The 16,830-nt window shown below is 40.3% G+C and overlaps 2 protein-coding genes across 3 annotated transcripts in view; both read right to left on the bottom strand.

The window, feature by feature from the left end:
* Positions 1–16,830, bottom strand: part of FAM189A1 (family with sequence similarity 189 member A1) — a 466,288-nt gene that overhangs the window by 122,868 nt on the left and 326,590 nt on the right. For both annotated transcript variants that reach the window (XM_033190738.1, XM_033190739.1), the window contains exon 3: positions 5,508–5,618. In XM_033190738.1, the coding sequence (XP_033046629.1) occupies positions 5,508–5,618 (111 nt within the window). The remainder of the gene's footprint in view (positions 1–5,507; positions 5,619–16,830) is intronic.
* NSMCE3 (NSE3 homolog, SMC5-SMC6 complex component) lies at positions 14,521–16,621 on the bottom strand. The gene has a single exon (XM_033190740.1). The coding sequence runs from the start codon at positions 16,090–16,092 to the stop codon at positions 15,178–15,180; it is 915 nt and encodes a 304-aa protein (XP_033046631.1). The 5' UTR covers positions 16,093–16,621; the 3' UTR covers positions 14,521–15,177.

Genomic DNA, 16,830 nt, shown 5'->3' with positions numbered 1-16,830 from the left:
GACATTTATACAGCCAACAGACACATGAAAAAATGCTCATCATTACTCGCCATCAGAGAAATGCAAATCAAAACCACAATGAGATACCATCTCACACCAGTTAGAATGGCAATCATTAAAAAGTCAGGAAGCAACAGGTGTTGGAGAGGATGTGGAGAAATAGGAACACTTTTACACTGCTGGTGGGACTGTAAACTAGTTCAACCATTGTGGAAAACAGTGTGGCGATTCCTCAAGGATCTAGAACTAGAAGTACCATATGACCCAGCCATCCCATTACTGGGGATATACCCAAAGGATTATAAATCATGCTGCTATAAAGACACATGCACATGATGTTTATTGGAGCACTATTCACAATAGCAAAGACTTGGAATCAACCCAAATGTCCATCAGTGACAGACTGGATTAAGAAAATGTGGCACATATACACCATGGAATACTATGCAGCCATAAAAAAGGATAGAGTTCGTGCCCCTTGTAGGGACATGGATGTAGCTGGAAACCATCATTCTCAGCAAACTATCACAAGAACAGAAAACCAAACACTGCATGTTCTTACTCATAGGTGGGAATTGAACAATGAGATCACTTGGACACAGGAAGGGGAACATCACACACCAGGGCCTATTGTGGGGAGTGGGGAGGGGGGAGGGATAGCATTAGGAGAGATACATAATGTAAATGACGAGTTAATGGGTGCAGCACACCAACATGGCACACGTATACATATGTAACAAATCTGCACTTTGTGCACATGTACCCTAGAACTTAAAGTATAATAATAATTTTAAAAAAAGAGTTGATATTGGTTGTTTCTTCACCACCCAGCATACATGTCCAGCTTCCCTCCTCCCCCAACCCTGCTATTAGGCAGCTAACTTCGTTTCGGGTATTACATCTTGAATCCCCTGTCAGTAGCCTATGGCTGTAAAAAAAAAAAAAAACAAAAGTAGCCCATGTGTGACTGAATTCAGTCTGGTAGGACAGATAAGCAAATTATCATCCTGCTGTGTCCAATTAAACACTCCCTCCCAGGTCTTTGACTCTAAAGCAAACAGACCCAGAGGTTAAGAACCACAGGAATTGTCCACTCCTGCAGAACTGTACCCTGGTAAGTTCAGGGTTCCCGCTGTAGGCCCCAGTCTGAGTCAGATTTCTGAGTGAACAGAAGCAGCTTCCTTAGAACCAGCCAGTTTCCAAGCCTGATCTCCAGCCTCCTTGGTGATTCAAGGGCTCCACTATCCTCACAATAAACGGCCTGTGGCTTTCTTAGTAATTGTAACTTGCTGCAAATGACCCTTAATGGTTTGGGTGACATTTCAAATCTGCAGGGAAATATTAGAGTATTCAGAAAATAGTTTCAAGAAAACTACTAAACTATTTAGAGAGAAAAAGTCCAATTCATCAAGTAGATTGCAAAATACTAAAGAGTGAACTATAAAAAAAAAAAAGCACAGCATAACCAGGAAGTTATTGGGGTAGCATAATCTTGGAAAGGAGAAAATCTTTTTAAGCATGATTCTAAGGTAAGATTACAAAGAGAAATATTGGTAAATTTGAATATATAAAAATTAAAGCGTTTTCTATTTCTCTGACAAAAATTAAAAGGCAAATGACAATCCAGGGAATATATTTGCCCAATATAAGCCAAAGGATTCAAAGCCCCATAATATATAAAGAGCTCTAATAAATCATTAAGATAAATATTTAAATCTAAAACTGAGTACAGAATACATACAAACACAGAAGAAAATAAAATATAAATGGTGCATAAACATAAATATGTGACATAATTACATATATGTATAAATATATATAAGCTTATGTATATGCAATTATAAATGAATAACAAGTTTAATCTTAGTAGTATTCAAAGAAATTCAAATTAAACAATGAAGTCGTCTTAGATCTTTCAAATTAGCATGGGTTAAAAAGAATAACAACTTTCAGTGCTGGCAAAAGCACAGGAAGAAGAGCATTCTCATATATTGGGAATATAAATGGGTAAACTTTCCTAAAAGGCAGTATGTCAATATGCATGAAATACTCTAAAGATATATTCATTTTTATCATGCATATCTACTTTTAGGAGCTGTAAAAAGGTTTTGATTTGTATAAGAATGATGGTCATCTCTCTAATTACAAAAAGCAGAGATCTGGTTAAACAACGTTATATCCATACATATAGAGAAGTCACTACCGATAAAATTGTAGAATATTTTAAAACATGGAACAGGCCGGGCGTGGTGGCTCACACTTGTAATCCCAACAATTTGGGAGGCCAAGGCAGGCAGATCACCTGAGGTCAGGAGTTTGAGACCAGTCTGGCCAACATAGTGAAACCTTGTCTCTACTAAAAATACAAAAGTTAGCTGAGCATTGGTGGCCCATGCCTGTAATCCCAGCTACTTCGGAGGCTGAGGCAGAAGAATTGCTTGAACCTGGGAGGCAGAGGTTGCAGTGAGCTGAGATTGTGCCACTGCACTCCAGCCTGGGCAACAGAGCAAGACTTCATCTCAAAAAATAAATAAATAAAACATAGGACAATGTGATCAGTTAAAAAAGAAATCATAGGCAGCATGAAGTAGATAGCACATTTAAATACATTAAATATATATATATGTACATGCATACACATACATCCATATACACACACATTATGCACAGAAAAGACTGGAAGGACATAATCAACTGGGTGATAGGATTATGAAGTGTTTCGTTTTTTGAATTTCTACAGTAAATGTATAATTTTTCTTCTATGAAAGGGGTATACTTTTTATGTGTTGCATCGGTTTTGCAATATTCTATGAAGAATTCAGGGTAGGTCATGTCCACACCAAACAAGGATTAGTCCGTTCTCGCATTGCTAGAATGAAATATCTGAGACTGACTGGGTAATTTATAAAGAGGTTTAAGTGGCTCATGCAGGCTGTACAGGAAGCATGATGCCAGCATCTGCTTGACTTCTGGGGAGATTTCAGGAAACTTACAATCATGGTGGAAGGCGAAGGGGGAGCCAGAAAGTCACCTGGCCAGAGCAGGAGCAAGAGAGAAAGCAAGGAAGAGAGGTGCCACATGCTTTTAAACAACCAGTTCTCATGAGAACTTATTCCCTCATTATTATGAGGGCGGCACCGAGGGATGGTGCTAACCACTTGAGATCTGCCTCCATGATCCAATCACCTCCCAGCAGTCTCCACCTCCAACACTGGGGATTACAACTGAACATGAGATTTGGGCAGGGACACAGATCCAAACCATATCAACAGGAAAGGGAAGCAAGGCTGAGAGAGAGGGTTTCTTGTCCTAAGTCACATAACCAGGAGGTGGTGAAGCACGGTTTTGATCCTGGATGGCTGACTTCAAATCCAGTACTGTTTGCACTGCATGCATTGCCCCCAAGCAAGTGAATACACTGGTTTGTAGCTCTGAGATTTCTGGTCATGTATGAGCCAAGGCAGAGAGATACCTAGGATCAAGCTCTCAAGTGAGGTAAATATGGATGATTTCGTGGTACCATCAACCAAACAGAGGTATGTGAGAGCACACATCTGTGGTATGTGATGGTCTTTTTATGTATCTGTGGAGGTAGAGAAAGCGGGAAGAAATAGAGGAGACCAGGTCTCCCTTTCCTATCCTTCCATGCAGTCTGCGATGTGGGGAAACAGGGTCTGAGATTAATACCAGAAGGGGTCAGCCCTTCAAGCCTGCGCACTGGGTGTGGGCTTTCTTTGTGGTGTGGACCTCCAGGCACTGTGGTTTCCCTTCAGCCAGTCACTCTGTCTCCCCCACACAGGGCCCTGCATTGGAAAATGAGAGTCTGAGAAAAAATGGCCAGTTCCTCGTAGGTCACCAGATTTTGCTATACTCATGGCACGTAGTATTGAGGAATAAAGAGGCTGGCCAAGTCATGTATACAAGATGGCGAGTTATCCTTTCTGATGGAGATGGGGATCCAGGTTGTGCCAACTGTCAATCATAAGGGGGTCTACACCATATACCAAGAATACTTCTGTGCACATGATACAGGGAGGAAATCTGATCAATGTTCTCTAGGCCACATTCAACAGACAATAACAAGATGGAGCTCCAACAATTCATTTTTGTAACTCAGTGGGCACTTCAGCATTGAAACTGTGCCAACTGACACTGGTCCTGCTGGCTTCCGTAGATAAGAATACAGAGAGCAGAGCAGCAGGCTTCCCAGTGGCTGCCCTGTGAATCCAAACAACATGGTCCCAAGCCAAGCAGGCATGGTCCCACAGCAGAAAAGCTTCTGATAATTCAGCAATCACTTCTCAGAATCATAGCCACAGGCAGAGCAGGCCGACGGCAAGTGTGGAGGGACATGGCTCTGAAAGGTAGCCTGCTGTTGCTTCCAACACAAAGAAATAAAGGCCCATGTCTCCATACCCAGGAGCCACAGTCCTATCGGGAGTTTAAGTATATTCATACCAGAATGCAACCAAACACACTGCAATTTCTGTCACAGCCAGATGTACATATTATAGTACCATGAGCTAAGTTATCTTGAAATGATAGTTCTATCCAACAAACAAGTTGTTGATCTACAACAAGCTTGTCTACAACAAGTTCTGGCTGCGTGCAGCCCAGGATGGCTTTGAATGAGGCCCAACACAAATTCGTAAACTTTCTTAAAACATTATGAGATTTTTTTGACTTATTTTTTTTTAGCTAGTCAGCTATTGCTAGTATGAGTGTATTTTATATGTGGCCCAAGACAATTCTTCTAACGGGGCCCGAGGAAGCCAAAAGACTGAATACCTCTGTTCTACAATGTACACAGCACACTGTCTACAATTTTCTAAATGTGGCCCAACACAAATTCGTCAACTTTCTTAAAACATTATGAGTTTGTTTTGTGGCTTTTTTTTTTTTTTTTTTTTTTTTAGCTCATCAGCTATCGCAAGTTTTACTGTATTTTATGTGTGGCCCAAGACAATTCTTCTAACGTGGCCCAGGGAAGCCATGAGATTGAATACCTCTATTCTACAATGTACATAGCACAGTGTCTACACTTTTCCTGGATCTGAAAGACAATTATTTTTAATTGAAAAATGAGAACTACATTGTTTTGATATATCTGTCATCCAGCATAATATGTACATCAGCACTTAAAATTGACTTGCAAATTGATTTTTAAAAATTCAATACAAATAAGAATCAATGCAACAAATGCTAAAATATAATAGTTACTAAGGATACTTATTCCAAAATAGCAACACATTGTGATCCTTAAAAATATACTATTAGTAGCTGATTTACAAGTAGAACAACTTTTAATTGTACTACTTATACATCAGTAAGCAAATTATCTAATTTATAGAAATAAATCAGCTTAACCTAAATACCTTAAACTAGAAAACATCAGAATTGACAGTGTACATGAGAACCTAAGAATACAATAAAATATTTTAAAAATTGCTCTCATGCAAAATCAAATCCTATGACCTTTATGAAAGGGTTTGCATTTCATTACTTACCAACTGGCAGCCTTCTAGGGAGTTGACTAGCTGAGCATTCTGACAAGAGAGAATTGAACCAGCCAAATTCAGCATTACACACACTGCAGAAAGCAGCATGAAAAAGGTTATCTGGAAACAAACCAAACAAGAAATTGATTATTCACTTGGAGAGGCTCAAAGGAAAAATGACATGGCCTTACGACAGCTTTCATTTATTACACAACAGTTGATCACATAATTACATGAATAACATGTATGTGTTTTAAAGGAAAGTGGTAGGTTCTTTCTCAAACTTCCAAATTCATATGACCCGAAATAGAAAAAGTAAGATCTGTAGGAAGCCATAGCAAGCTACCATGATTTTGTTTAAAACCTATTATGATAAAATATTTAAGGAGTTAAACTTGCATTATAGACGCTGCATTATATACTCTTAAGAGTAACAAGTTATACATTATTAAAGGAAATCAAGTGAAAGAAGTATACTTATTAGAAGGCCTTTAGGTTTGTTTTAATTTTTATTACAGAAAATTTCATACACATGCAAAATCAAAGAAAACAGTATAATGAAGTCACATGTGCCCACCACCCAATATCAATAATTAATCCACTTACAGCCAACTGTGCTTCATTTATGGCCCCTACCATCTGGATTATTTTGCAACCAATACCAGGCATCATAAAATTTTACCCTTAAATATTTCTAAAGGAATTCAGAAGCTTTCTGAAAACATAGCTAAAATAATCATCATATCTGTAATAAATAAAAATTCCTTAATATCATCAGATATTGAGTTCACATTTCCCTAACTGTCTAAATTTTTTCACACTTTGAATTAGGTTACACAGGATACAAAGCAGGTCCATGTGGTACAACTGGCTGTTAGGAATCTTAGACAGTCTGTGGGTTTCCCATCCACTTTTTCCTCTGTGAAATTTACTGAAGAAACCAGTTCATTTGTCCTATAGAGTTTCCTACAGCCTAAACTTTCTGATTGTAGGCCTCTGTCATTTAACTTTTCTCTACCCTCTGTATTTCTTGTAATTTGGTGATTAAATACGGAGCTTTGGCCAAATTCAGATCAATAAAAGGCAAATATTGTCTCTCTCTCTTTTTTTTTCTTTTCTTTTTTTTTTTTTTTTCGATGGAGTCTCACTCTGTCACTGGAGTGCAGTGGCACAATCTCAGCTCACTGCAACCTCTGCCTCCCGGGTTCGAGCGATTCTCTTGCCTCAGCCTCCTGAGTAGCTGGGACTACAGGTGCGCACAACCACACCCAGGTAATTTTTGTATTTTTAGTAAAGACAGGGTTTCACCATGTTGGCCAGGACAGTCTCGATATCTTGACCTTGTGATCTGCCCTCCTCCGCCTCTCAAAGTGCTGGGATAACAGGCATGAGCCACCGCGCCTGGCCAATATTTTCTCTCTTTTTGTGATGTTAGCGGCCATTTTTAATGATGACTTAGACTCATGAATTTATTAGGGTTTCCAAAATAGTGCTAGTCTCACTCTGTCATTTTTTCTTTATGAATAAGAATACATATAGAGACAGACTTTTACTCATCAACTGTTTTGTTACCCTGAGGTATAGTTCATATAGGAAAAGCAGGATATATATTCAACTCTGTTTATTTTCCAGGTTTTAAAATAATTTTAAACTGCAAAATAAACTCAACGAAGTCTATATGGTTAATTAGCACTCTTTCTGCATCTATGTAAATAATTAGGCCAAATCTAAAGAAGAAAGACCCTTTTTGTGATGGAGAATAACCTTTAAGATTAATCTGATCAAGAGGCAGGGAGAGTGGCATTAAAACTTGTTAAAGAGCAAAAATAAGTCACTGGATATCCTGTCTAATGCACACTTCAGGGTTATTTCTGCCTTACAATGTCTTTATGCTATTTCAAAACTCTGCAAAACTGATAGTTTATCAGCTGACAGTGGTATAAAACTGATAGTAGTGCAAATGATTCTTGATGATACAAATGTAAAGGAATTTTGTCTCGTAGCATGTAACTGATTATTGCCCCACTGATATTGACCACTTTTACATTTATTTGTAAATTTATTTCAGCATTCCTGATTGCTTATATGTGTGCAGTGTTTGAATTAGCCTTTCAACTGCTTGTAACTTCTTACTGATTTCCTCATTAAATAATGAGTTAGACATAGTCTTTGACACATGTCTATTTTTTTAAAAAGCTGATTCCTGGTCGGGCACAGTGGATTATGCCTGTAATCCCAGCACTTTAGGAGGTCAAGGTGGGTGGATCATGAGGTCAGGAGTTTGAGACCAGCCTGACCAACATGGTGAAAGTCCGTCTCTACTAAAAATATATAAATTAGCTGGACATGGTGCTGCGTGCCTGTAATCCCAACTACTCAGGAAGCTAAGGCAGGAGAATTGCTTGAACCCGGGAGGCAGAGGTTGCAGCGAGCTGAGATCTTCAGCCTGGGCAGCAGAGTGAGATTCCATCTCAAAAAAAAAAAAAAGCTGGTTCCCTAGCATCCTCCAAAATTAACAATATCATGAAATACTGTTTTGTCTGTTTAGTGGAGAGGGGAGTGAGTTTGAGCCATTGTGAGCCAATAACTTAAACACATTTGTTACGTTTTAATCATCTGCGTCATTAGACAGAGAGAGTCTAACCAAATACTGTATATTCTCACTTACAGGGTGGGAGCTAAACTTTGGGTACACACAGACACAAAGATCGGGACAAGAGGCACTAAGGACTCCAAGCGGGGGTTGAGGGGAAGAGCTGAAAAACCACCTATTGGAGTACTGTGCTCACTAACTGGGTGATGGGATTATTAGAAGCCTAAACTTTAGCATCATGCAACATAGTCATGTAACAAACCTGTACATGTACCTCCTGAATCTAAAATTTAAAATAAATATAGTCATACATAACAAAAAAACTGCAAACAAAACTACAAGGTTTTTATGTAACCATATTAATTTTACATCTGTATCTCCTTTCAACCATGCCAAAAACTATTTCTTAATATAATTAATCTGTTGGATTTAATTTCACAATATCCACGCACGTCTCAAAATAACAATGCCAGTACAACTGCCAAAAAAAATGACTGAAAATAGTTTAAGATTTATATTTCTTTTTATTCTTACAGTACATTCTATCAGAAATAGTCAAATTATGGTGTTTTAAACTCACATGGTTCCTTTATGTGTGGTTATGCTACTGATCAGGAACCCAGGTTCATTCCTTTTATTTCATTTTTTCTTGTTTAGGAATTGTTTCTAAAACTGAGTTTCATTTATAATTATATAAAATGATTCTAAAGTCAGGTCTACAAGTGAATCTTCACGTAAGTCTAGCCTTTATTCTGTTCCTCCACTCTATTTCCTCCCTTCTATTTTTTAATAGGTAAGCATTTATTTTTTAATTTTATATTTTATCTTTACATCTTTTTAAAATAAAAGTATATAACAGCAGCATAATACACACATTTTCTTCACTTACTTTTTTTGCACTTAATATAGTGAAGATCTTGCTATAAGAACACACAACCCTATTCCATTCTACAACTGCTTAATACTTCATGGTACAGATGAATCACCATTTTTTATTATTTATTTATTTATTTAGAGATGGAGTCTCGCTCTGTCACCCAGGCTGGAGTGCAATGGTGCGATCTCGGCTCACTGCACAAAGGACAATACTAAGAAATGCTTTCTGCTAATTATATCAGAAAATATATGAAAATATCTTCTAGAAAATACAAGTGACCAAAACCAATTTCAAAAGAACAAAAAACCTGAACATAATCTTGAGAAAAATATCAGTAAAACTCTACCCACAAAAAGCAGCAGGCCCACAGCGTTTCACGGGTAGATCTGTTTCAAACTTTCAAAAACATCTAATCTTCCGATAATAGGGCAACAGGCAAGTTCCCCAATGCATTTATAAGACCAGAAGGTTTTCTATTTCTTGAGCAATTCAGTGCAATAGCCGTTAAGTGGGACAGAACAAGTTCCATGTCCTGGGAGAGGCCAAGGTCACCTGAGTGGGGTGAAAGCTCTAGCAACGGGACAAGGGTGACTGCACAGACAAGCCAGTTATGGGGGACATCGCAGCCCAGGTGGGAAGCTAAGCGCACCCATGTGGGACGGAGTGGCAGCGAGGATAGTGGATTGGTTATTTACAAGGGGAATTAATCAAATAAGGAAATATGGTAAAGATAATAGGCGCTGAGTTTCTCAAACCAGAATACACACAGTGGTGCTGTATTGCAAATGGCAGTCTAAGGTAATCTCATAGTCTTCAGTGCTGTGTAGATGACTGATGGATAGATATCCTATAATTGCATCACCTAGAGGGCTGGGAGCAATGATATTCCCAGTAGGCATGAGCGAACCTAGCAACCTTGTTTCTTTTTTTTGAGACGGAGTCTCGCTCTGTCACCAGGCTGGAGTGCAGTGGCACAATCTCGGCTCACTGCAAGCTCCGCCTTCTGGGTTCAAGGGATTTTCCTGCCTCAGCCTCCCAAGTAGCTGAGACTACAGGCGCATGCCACCTCACACCTGTAATCCTAGCACTTTGGGAGGCCGAGGCGGACGGATCACGAGATCAAGAGATCGAGACCATTCTGGTCAACGTGGTGAAACCCTGTCTCTACTGAAAATGCAACTTTGTTTCTCAATTCCATTCTCCACAAAAAGAAACCAGAGTTCTTTAGGGAAAGGATTAATTCCAGGTCTAGGGCAGGAGAGCTGAAGACTGAACTCCTGGCCAGGCACGGTGGCTTACGCCTATAATCCCAGCACTTTGGGAGGCGGAGGCGGGCGGATCACGAGGTCAGGAGATGGAGACCATCCTGGCTAACATGGTGAAATCCCCGTCTCTACTAAAAACACAAAAAAATTAGCTGGGTGTGGTGGGGGGTACCTGTAATCCCAGCTACTCCTGAGGCTGAGGCAGGAGAATCGCTTGAACCCAGGAGGCGGAGATTGCAGTGAGCTGAGATCGCACCAATCCACTACAGCCTAGGTGTCAGAGCGGGACTCTGTCTAAAAAAAAAAAAAAAAAAAAAAAAGACAGAACTCCCTCTCTTTTGGTGCTATCAAGTAAGGAAATAATAAATGATGTTGGGGGCATGTTAAAGATGCAAACGCCAGCTTTAAGGGGCTCCCACTGACCAAATCAGTGACAATTTGAGTATCGGAATATGTAATGATAATAAGAGATTAGATAATAAGTTAATGATAAGAGACCCATGGGTCTATACAAAGTCTCAAAGTATCTCCCCCAAGTTATTTACCTTAAAGGAGAAAACTTCGCAGTGAAGGCACATGACACCTTAACCAAAGTGATCAAAGTTTCAAAATAACAGGACAAATTGAAATTTTGTGTCACCTGATAGGATCCAAAAATAACACAGGACTGCTTCTGTGATATTTTCCCCAAAGATGCATAATTCAAATCCAATCATGAAGAAACAGCAGACAAACCCCAGCTGCAGGATGTTCTACAGAAAGCGGCCTGTATTCTCCAAGTGAAGGTCATGATGGTCAAGGAAAGGCTGAGGAACTATTGGCAATAGGAAGGAGACTAAAGAATCGTAACTAAATAGTTCAGGGAACAAATTATTTTGCATTGGGCTTGCAACTTTTCTGTAAATTTAAGGTTATCTCTAAGTAAATTAGCATGACCTCAAAAATGATAATACATGAAAATTAAAGACTAAACCCCCTTATGTCAAAAGATGCAAAATTATATATTTTGAGCTATATGTATTTAAAAATTTTATCAACAAGTGTTTGGCTCTAAAATGCAAGAATGTTTAGATATCAGAAACCTCTATGTGTTATTATACCAAAGTATATGCCCAAAAAACAAATTTACAGAGTAAATAAGAAATTTTAATCATATTATCAGGTGAATAAAGAGCATATATAAATCCAAAGTCATTCATAGTTTTTCTAAACCTCTCTAAGCAAGCTAGGACTGAAGGGGTAAATAAATAGCTCAATAAAAGGTATTTATAGGGGAAAAAAACTCTAACAGCAAACACCACACTCTATGGCAAAAGTTAAACATTATTTCCTTTAAAATCAAGAATAAGGAATCAGAAACATCTTTACAGCCTGCTGTAACTGCTTCTTTTCAATAAGATACTGCATTTTCAGCCAATGCAAAAAAGACTAAAAGCCTTTAAGAATCAAAAAAGAAAACACATATGATGCTAAAGAATTATAGGCTGGGCACAGTGGCTCATGCCTGTAATCCCAGCACTTTAGGAGGCTGAGTACCTAAGGTCAGGTTCCAGACCACCCTGGCCAACATGGCAAAACCCTGTCTCTACTAAAAGTACAAAAATTAGCTGGGTGTGGTGGCAAGTGCCTGTAAATCCAGCTACTCAGGAGGCTGAGGCAGGAGCAGGAGAATCGCTTGAATCCGGGAGGCAGAGATTGCAGTGAGCCAAGATAGAGTCACCGCACTCCAGCATGGGTGACAAGAGCGAGACTCCGTCTCAAAAAAAAAAAAAAAAAAAAAGAATTAAGAATTATAGTATGGTATTTGCAAATGGATACCAAAGAAACCAATTCAGTCTTATCCATAAACTTATCTATATATGGACATTGCTATAGAATACTGAGTGTCATAAATCAGTGTGGAAAGAATAAATGATGAAAAATTGGTGCTAGGCTATCTATATAGGAAAAATACAAAAACGATTTCCATACCTCACATCATACACAAAAGCAGATTAAAAGCATAAAATGTGCAGATCAAAACTTTGAACACTTAGGGAAAAAATGCAGAAAACATCTTTACAATTTTAGGATTAGGGGAATTTTTTACAGCACTATACACAAATGTAGCTCTTATAAACACTGATGATTGTTACACATTAAGGTCAAATGATCTGTATGACCAAAAGAAGTGAAAATGTGGGAGAAGGTATTGGCACTAGATAGAGCAGACCATGGATTAACACGTAGAACATATAAAGATGTCTTACAAATCAATAGAAATGGGTCTAAGACATGAAACCTGACAGTCAAAAAGGAGTGAGAGTAAAAGATAGGCAGATACTTAATATCACTAGTAAGCAACAGGTACAAGTTAATACCGTAATAAATTATCATTCCACCCTGCACCAGAATGGCTGAAAAGATACTGAAAAGGCCAAGTGTTCACAGTGGGTGAAGGTTGAGGGACTGGCAACAAAAACAAAACAAAACTGTATAAAATGTTGGTAGGAGTGTAACTTGACACAAGCTCAAGAACAGTTTGGCAAAAGTCCCTGATTGCTCCATTTGTTTCTGGCTGGAGAAACTCACACATGTGCCTAAAGAAGTACTGTACGATGCCTGCAAATCTCAAAGAACTGCAAAGACCTTAACTGTCTAGCCATTAAGGAATGGATAAAGTTATTTTTCCCCCATAAAAGAACAATTAAAATGAGTGAATCAGGTCTACATATATCCACATGGCTGAATCTCAAATACATAATGGTGAGTGAGAACAGCAAGTTGCATAAAGACACACGTAATATCGCTTATACAAATCATGAAAGCCCACACAATAAAACTCTATATTGGTTATGTATCTATACCTGTGTAGTAAAATTATGAAGTCATACACCAGCCCGATAGCCGCAGACTTCTGTTATCTCTGGGGAGGGTGAGGAGGAAAAGATATGAGGCCTTGGTGTGGCCTCTGATGTTTCATATTTTGAAATTTGAAACAAGATTATCGATGGTGAATTGTTAACACCTCTGAGAAAAGCGGGGGGAATTTTGCCTCAGATATAACCGGTGGTGACTGCTGGGCAATCATTTTTACTATACAGGTGAGAATGTGAGTATCAGAGGGCACGAGGAGGAGAAAGCTGAGTCAGGGAGGTAAGGGGGCCAGGAGGCAGGAAGCAATTTATACACTGAAATAAAATGCAGATCAAGAAGAAATGCCTATAAGGACCAAACATCTTCCACTGATGAAACAAATGCAAATCCCAATTCAACAGAATGAACTAAAAGCCAGTAACCTATCACATTCCTCCATACTCACTACAGACTCTTTTAAATGACATTCAGTCCAGTGTTGATGAAGTTCACTTCTTCCCCCCGAGTGAAAAATATCTGCCTTATTTCAAGGTTAATTTGCAGCACCCCCCCCCCAAAACAATTATACTTACTTACCCACTGAATAAAACGTGTTGAATCTTTGCATTAAAAACAGCATCTGCTACATGTAATGGAGAAATACATTGGGACTATGAACTCTTCTAGTTCATCTAGTCCATAAAACAAACTATTATATAGCTATAATTTTTCTCATTTTACAGATAAAGAAACAGATTCAGACAGCTTAAAACCTACCACCACATCACCATGCTGACAAGTTAGCACGAGCCGTAATTCAAATGCGGTTTGCCAGACAGCCCCAAGACCCACACCCTTTTCCCTATACCTAACTTCCTATGAGGTAGATCTTATGTCCTGCTCTTACTGTTCTATGTGGGCTATACTCACCATACACCTTATATTTATTTCCCCATACAATAGAGTCAGATTAGTGGAATATACTTTTTGAACCAGTAATTGCTCTCCTAGGAATGATTTGGAAAACAAGATAAAAGTTATATTTAAAAAGTGGCAGTTCCAGACTGAGAATAAAAAATAAAAACATTAAAGAATAACAAGCAAATTCCTCCACATCAGGGACCAAACCCATTTTACAGGTCAAGAAACATCTGCATACAAACTAAGGAACCTACGTAAATTCCTATACTAGTGATGGTGGGGCCAGGATCTGAACCCAGGCAGTCTGATTCCCAAGCAGGCATGTTAATGGTTACGCTATTGTTTTATAAGCCTTTTTGGGATCCACAGTAGAAATATATTTTAACTCACGATCCTGTACACCCACACACACAAGTGAAACAGGTTCTACAAAACAACATTGGCCTCCATATGTAGCAAAAACTTTGTAAGATGCTGATTTCGTCATGAAATTGTCTCATGGCCCACGATTTAAAAAACACACAATGCTTCAGTGCTTCAAAAATACAGTATTTATTGTAGTAACTAGAGTAGCAAGTAGAAAAAAACTAAGTGGAGCTGCATGTTTAGCCACAGAGCTGAGTAATTATGAATATAAACAATTGCTATATGGAGAAAATACATCACGTTCATTGGAACCATGAATAATACTTACATACGTAGGAAGTATAGAAAAAATAAAATAGGTTAAGGTAATAAGGATATAGGCAATTACGTTTTTATTTTTAATTTTATAAAGACTTTCATTTTTCCTTACAAACTGGGGTGCTTAAGAGACCCGATAATAGCTTTTTTATTTTTTTTATTTTCTTGGCACCAAAGCAACTTACTTATGTGTTCCTTCTCGCATATCTGTTTCAGATCATAGTCAAGTTTTCCATTCGTTTTACTAAGTTAGGAAAAGTTTTTATACCAAAAAAAGTAAAGTCAAAGCAAAACACATCCTCCTTTGTTTATAGATGAAAATCTGGAACCCAATAACACAACATTAAAAGAACAAAACTTTGCAAACACATCCTAAAGCTACACACATTGAAGCGCTACAGAAATATGCTTCCTGGGTTCGTTCTCCCTTCCCCCGCTCCTCTGCACTGTGCCTTTGGGTCTCAGACCCTTGTCCCAGGGGTCCCTTTGAATCCACCTCAGATTTCACGAGGATGGGGCTGAGCCGCTCGGCTGAGGTCTGGCCCTGTTCTCCTCATCTGCCAACGCCTCACAGTACTGCGCTGGCCAGTCCTTGGGGTCTTGATTATGGACTTTGGCCACAAACTTAAGAACTTTCATCTTGCTGGTTTCCAGGTTGGTTCGCGGGCCCCACTGGAATTCGTAGTCCACGGGGTCCGTGTGGGGTATCCGCCGGTATTCCAGGTAACGTTGTCGCACAAAGTCCTCAGTAATGAGTTTCTTTGGATCTCCGAAAATGAAATGCTTCTTGGTGGGGTAGACCCCTAAGCGCCGCAGAAAGTCCCAGACTTCAGTCTCCTTGATGGTGTTGCCCTTCATAAAGATGAGCCCTAGGACGATCATCAGGAGGCCCGTAGTGGGCGTGCCTTGGTCACCCCTCACCTCGGCATCCTCCTCCACCGGCTCCAGGGTGTTGATGAGGATGTAAGTGTTGCTCTTGGGTTCAAGTTCCACCAGCTTATACCCGAAGACGTACTGGAGGCGCTCGGCGGCCCGTTTGAGGAGGTCGGGGAAGATGTCCTTGTAGTCCCCGATGACGTGCTTCAGTATGTCGGCCCGCTTGATGGGAATCTTCTTCTGGTCCTTAATCAGCAAAAACTGCACCAGTTCGGACACTTTCAGCTCCTGCTGCTTTTGGGTCCTGGGCCCCACGGCGGGGGCGGCCTGGGCCCGGCGGGCGCCTTGAGGCGAGGGGCCCTGCGACCCTTGCGAGCCGCCCGGCCCCCGGGAAGTGCTCGGGGCCTCCTCCGCGAAGCCGTCTCTAGGGGCCCGGGCGTCTTCGCCAGCCCGCGAGGCCCCGGAGTTTCCGCCACGGCTCCAGTCGCTGTCCCTCTCGGCCTGGCCGCTAGAGCGACCCCGGTTCCTCGGTTTTTGCAACATGTCACCGGCGACGGGTACGGTGCACGCTCCGGCAAGCAAGCAGCCCCGGCAGGGATTGTGGGTTGGCGACCCGCTAAGGCCGCTGACTGGGCGGGGCCCCAGAAGGGGCGCGCAGTGTCGCGGAGACTGCGTGCTGCGTCATGAAGCCTGCGCCTTGCGTCAGGGCGGCTGGGCGGGGCGCCCGCGCGGCTGCGGGGGCTACCAAAAGGATCAGCGATTTCTGTGCAGCCCTGCAGGTCTGGTCGGTGAATTTCAGTATAGTGAAGTGTTGTTCTTACTAACCCATGCAAGCAGAGAACGAGAACCGAAACTCCTAAACAAGTGTGTCGCTAAATTCAGGACCAGACAGGCTCAGACGAGTTTTACAGATGGTATTATGAGTTTCTAATTCTAAATCGGGAGCCTTTGTAAATGGAAAGATCTCACAGGATGAATGTGTGAGGGGGAAAAAAAAGGTGAAGAGGAAGGTACGACCGTGGAAGTAAAAGCATTTATTTCTACACAAAATGCAGAAGGACATAAAAAACCCAGAGGGCTCTTAGTTTTCGTCCCTCCGCTCAATTTCATACCCTCCAATCCACTGCCCCCAGTTACTTTCTCTAATGCCCCGTGGAGTCTGTTAAAAACAAAAGGCTGCTGCAGGCTTTCCGCGCAAGCAGGACTTCGGTTTCACTATTTCCGTATGTATATTCTCTGCATCAAACTCCTTTAGCTAGACAACTATGAGAAAACCACACA

Source organism: Trachypithecus francoisi, unplaced genomic scaffold, assembly GCF_009764315.1.
Source record: "Trachypithecus francoisi isolate TF-2019V2 unplaced genomic scaffold, Tfra_2.0 Lachesis_group3, whole genome shotgun sequence".
NCBI lineage: Eukaryota > Metazoa > Chordata > Mammalia > Primates > Cercopithecidae > Trachypithecus > Trachypithecus francoisi.
This window is presented reverse-complemented; position numbering and strand designations above follow the sequence as displayed.

Coding starts and splice junctions, on each gene's coding strand:
- NSMCE3 (XM_033190740.1), bottom strand. CDS start 16,092: ATGTTGCAAAAACCGAGGAACCGGGGTCGCTCTAGCGGCCAGGCCGAG.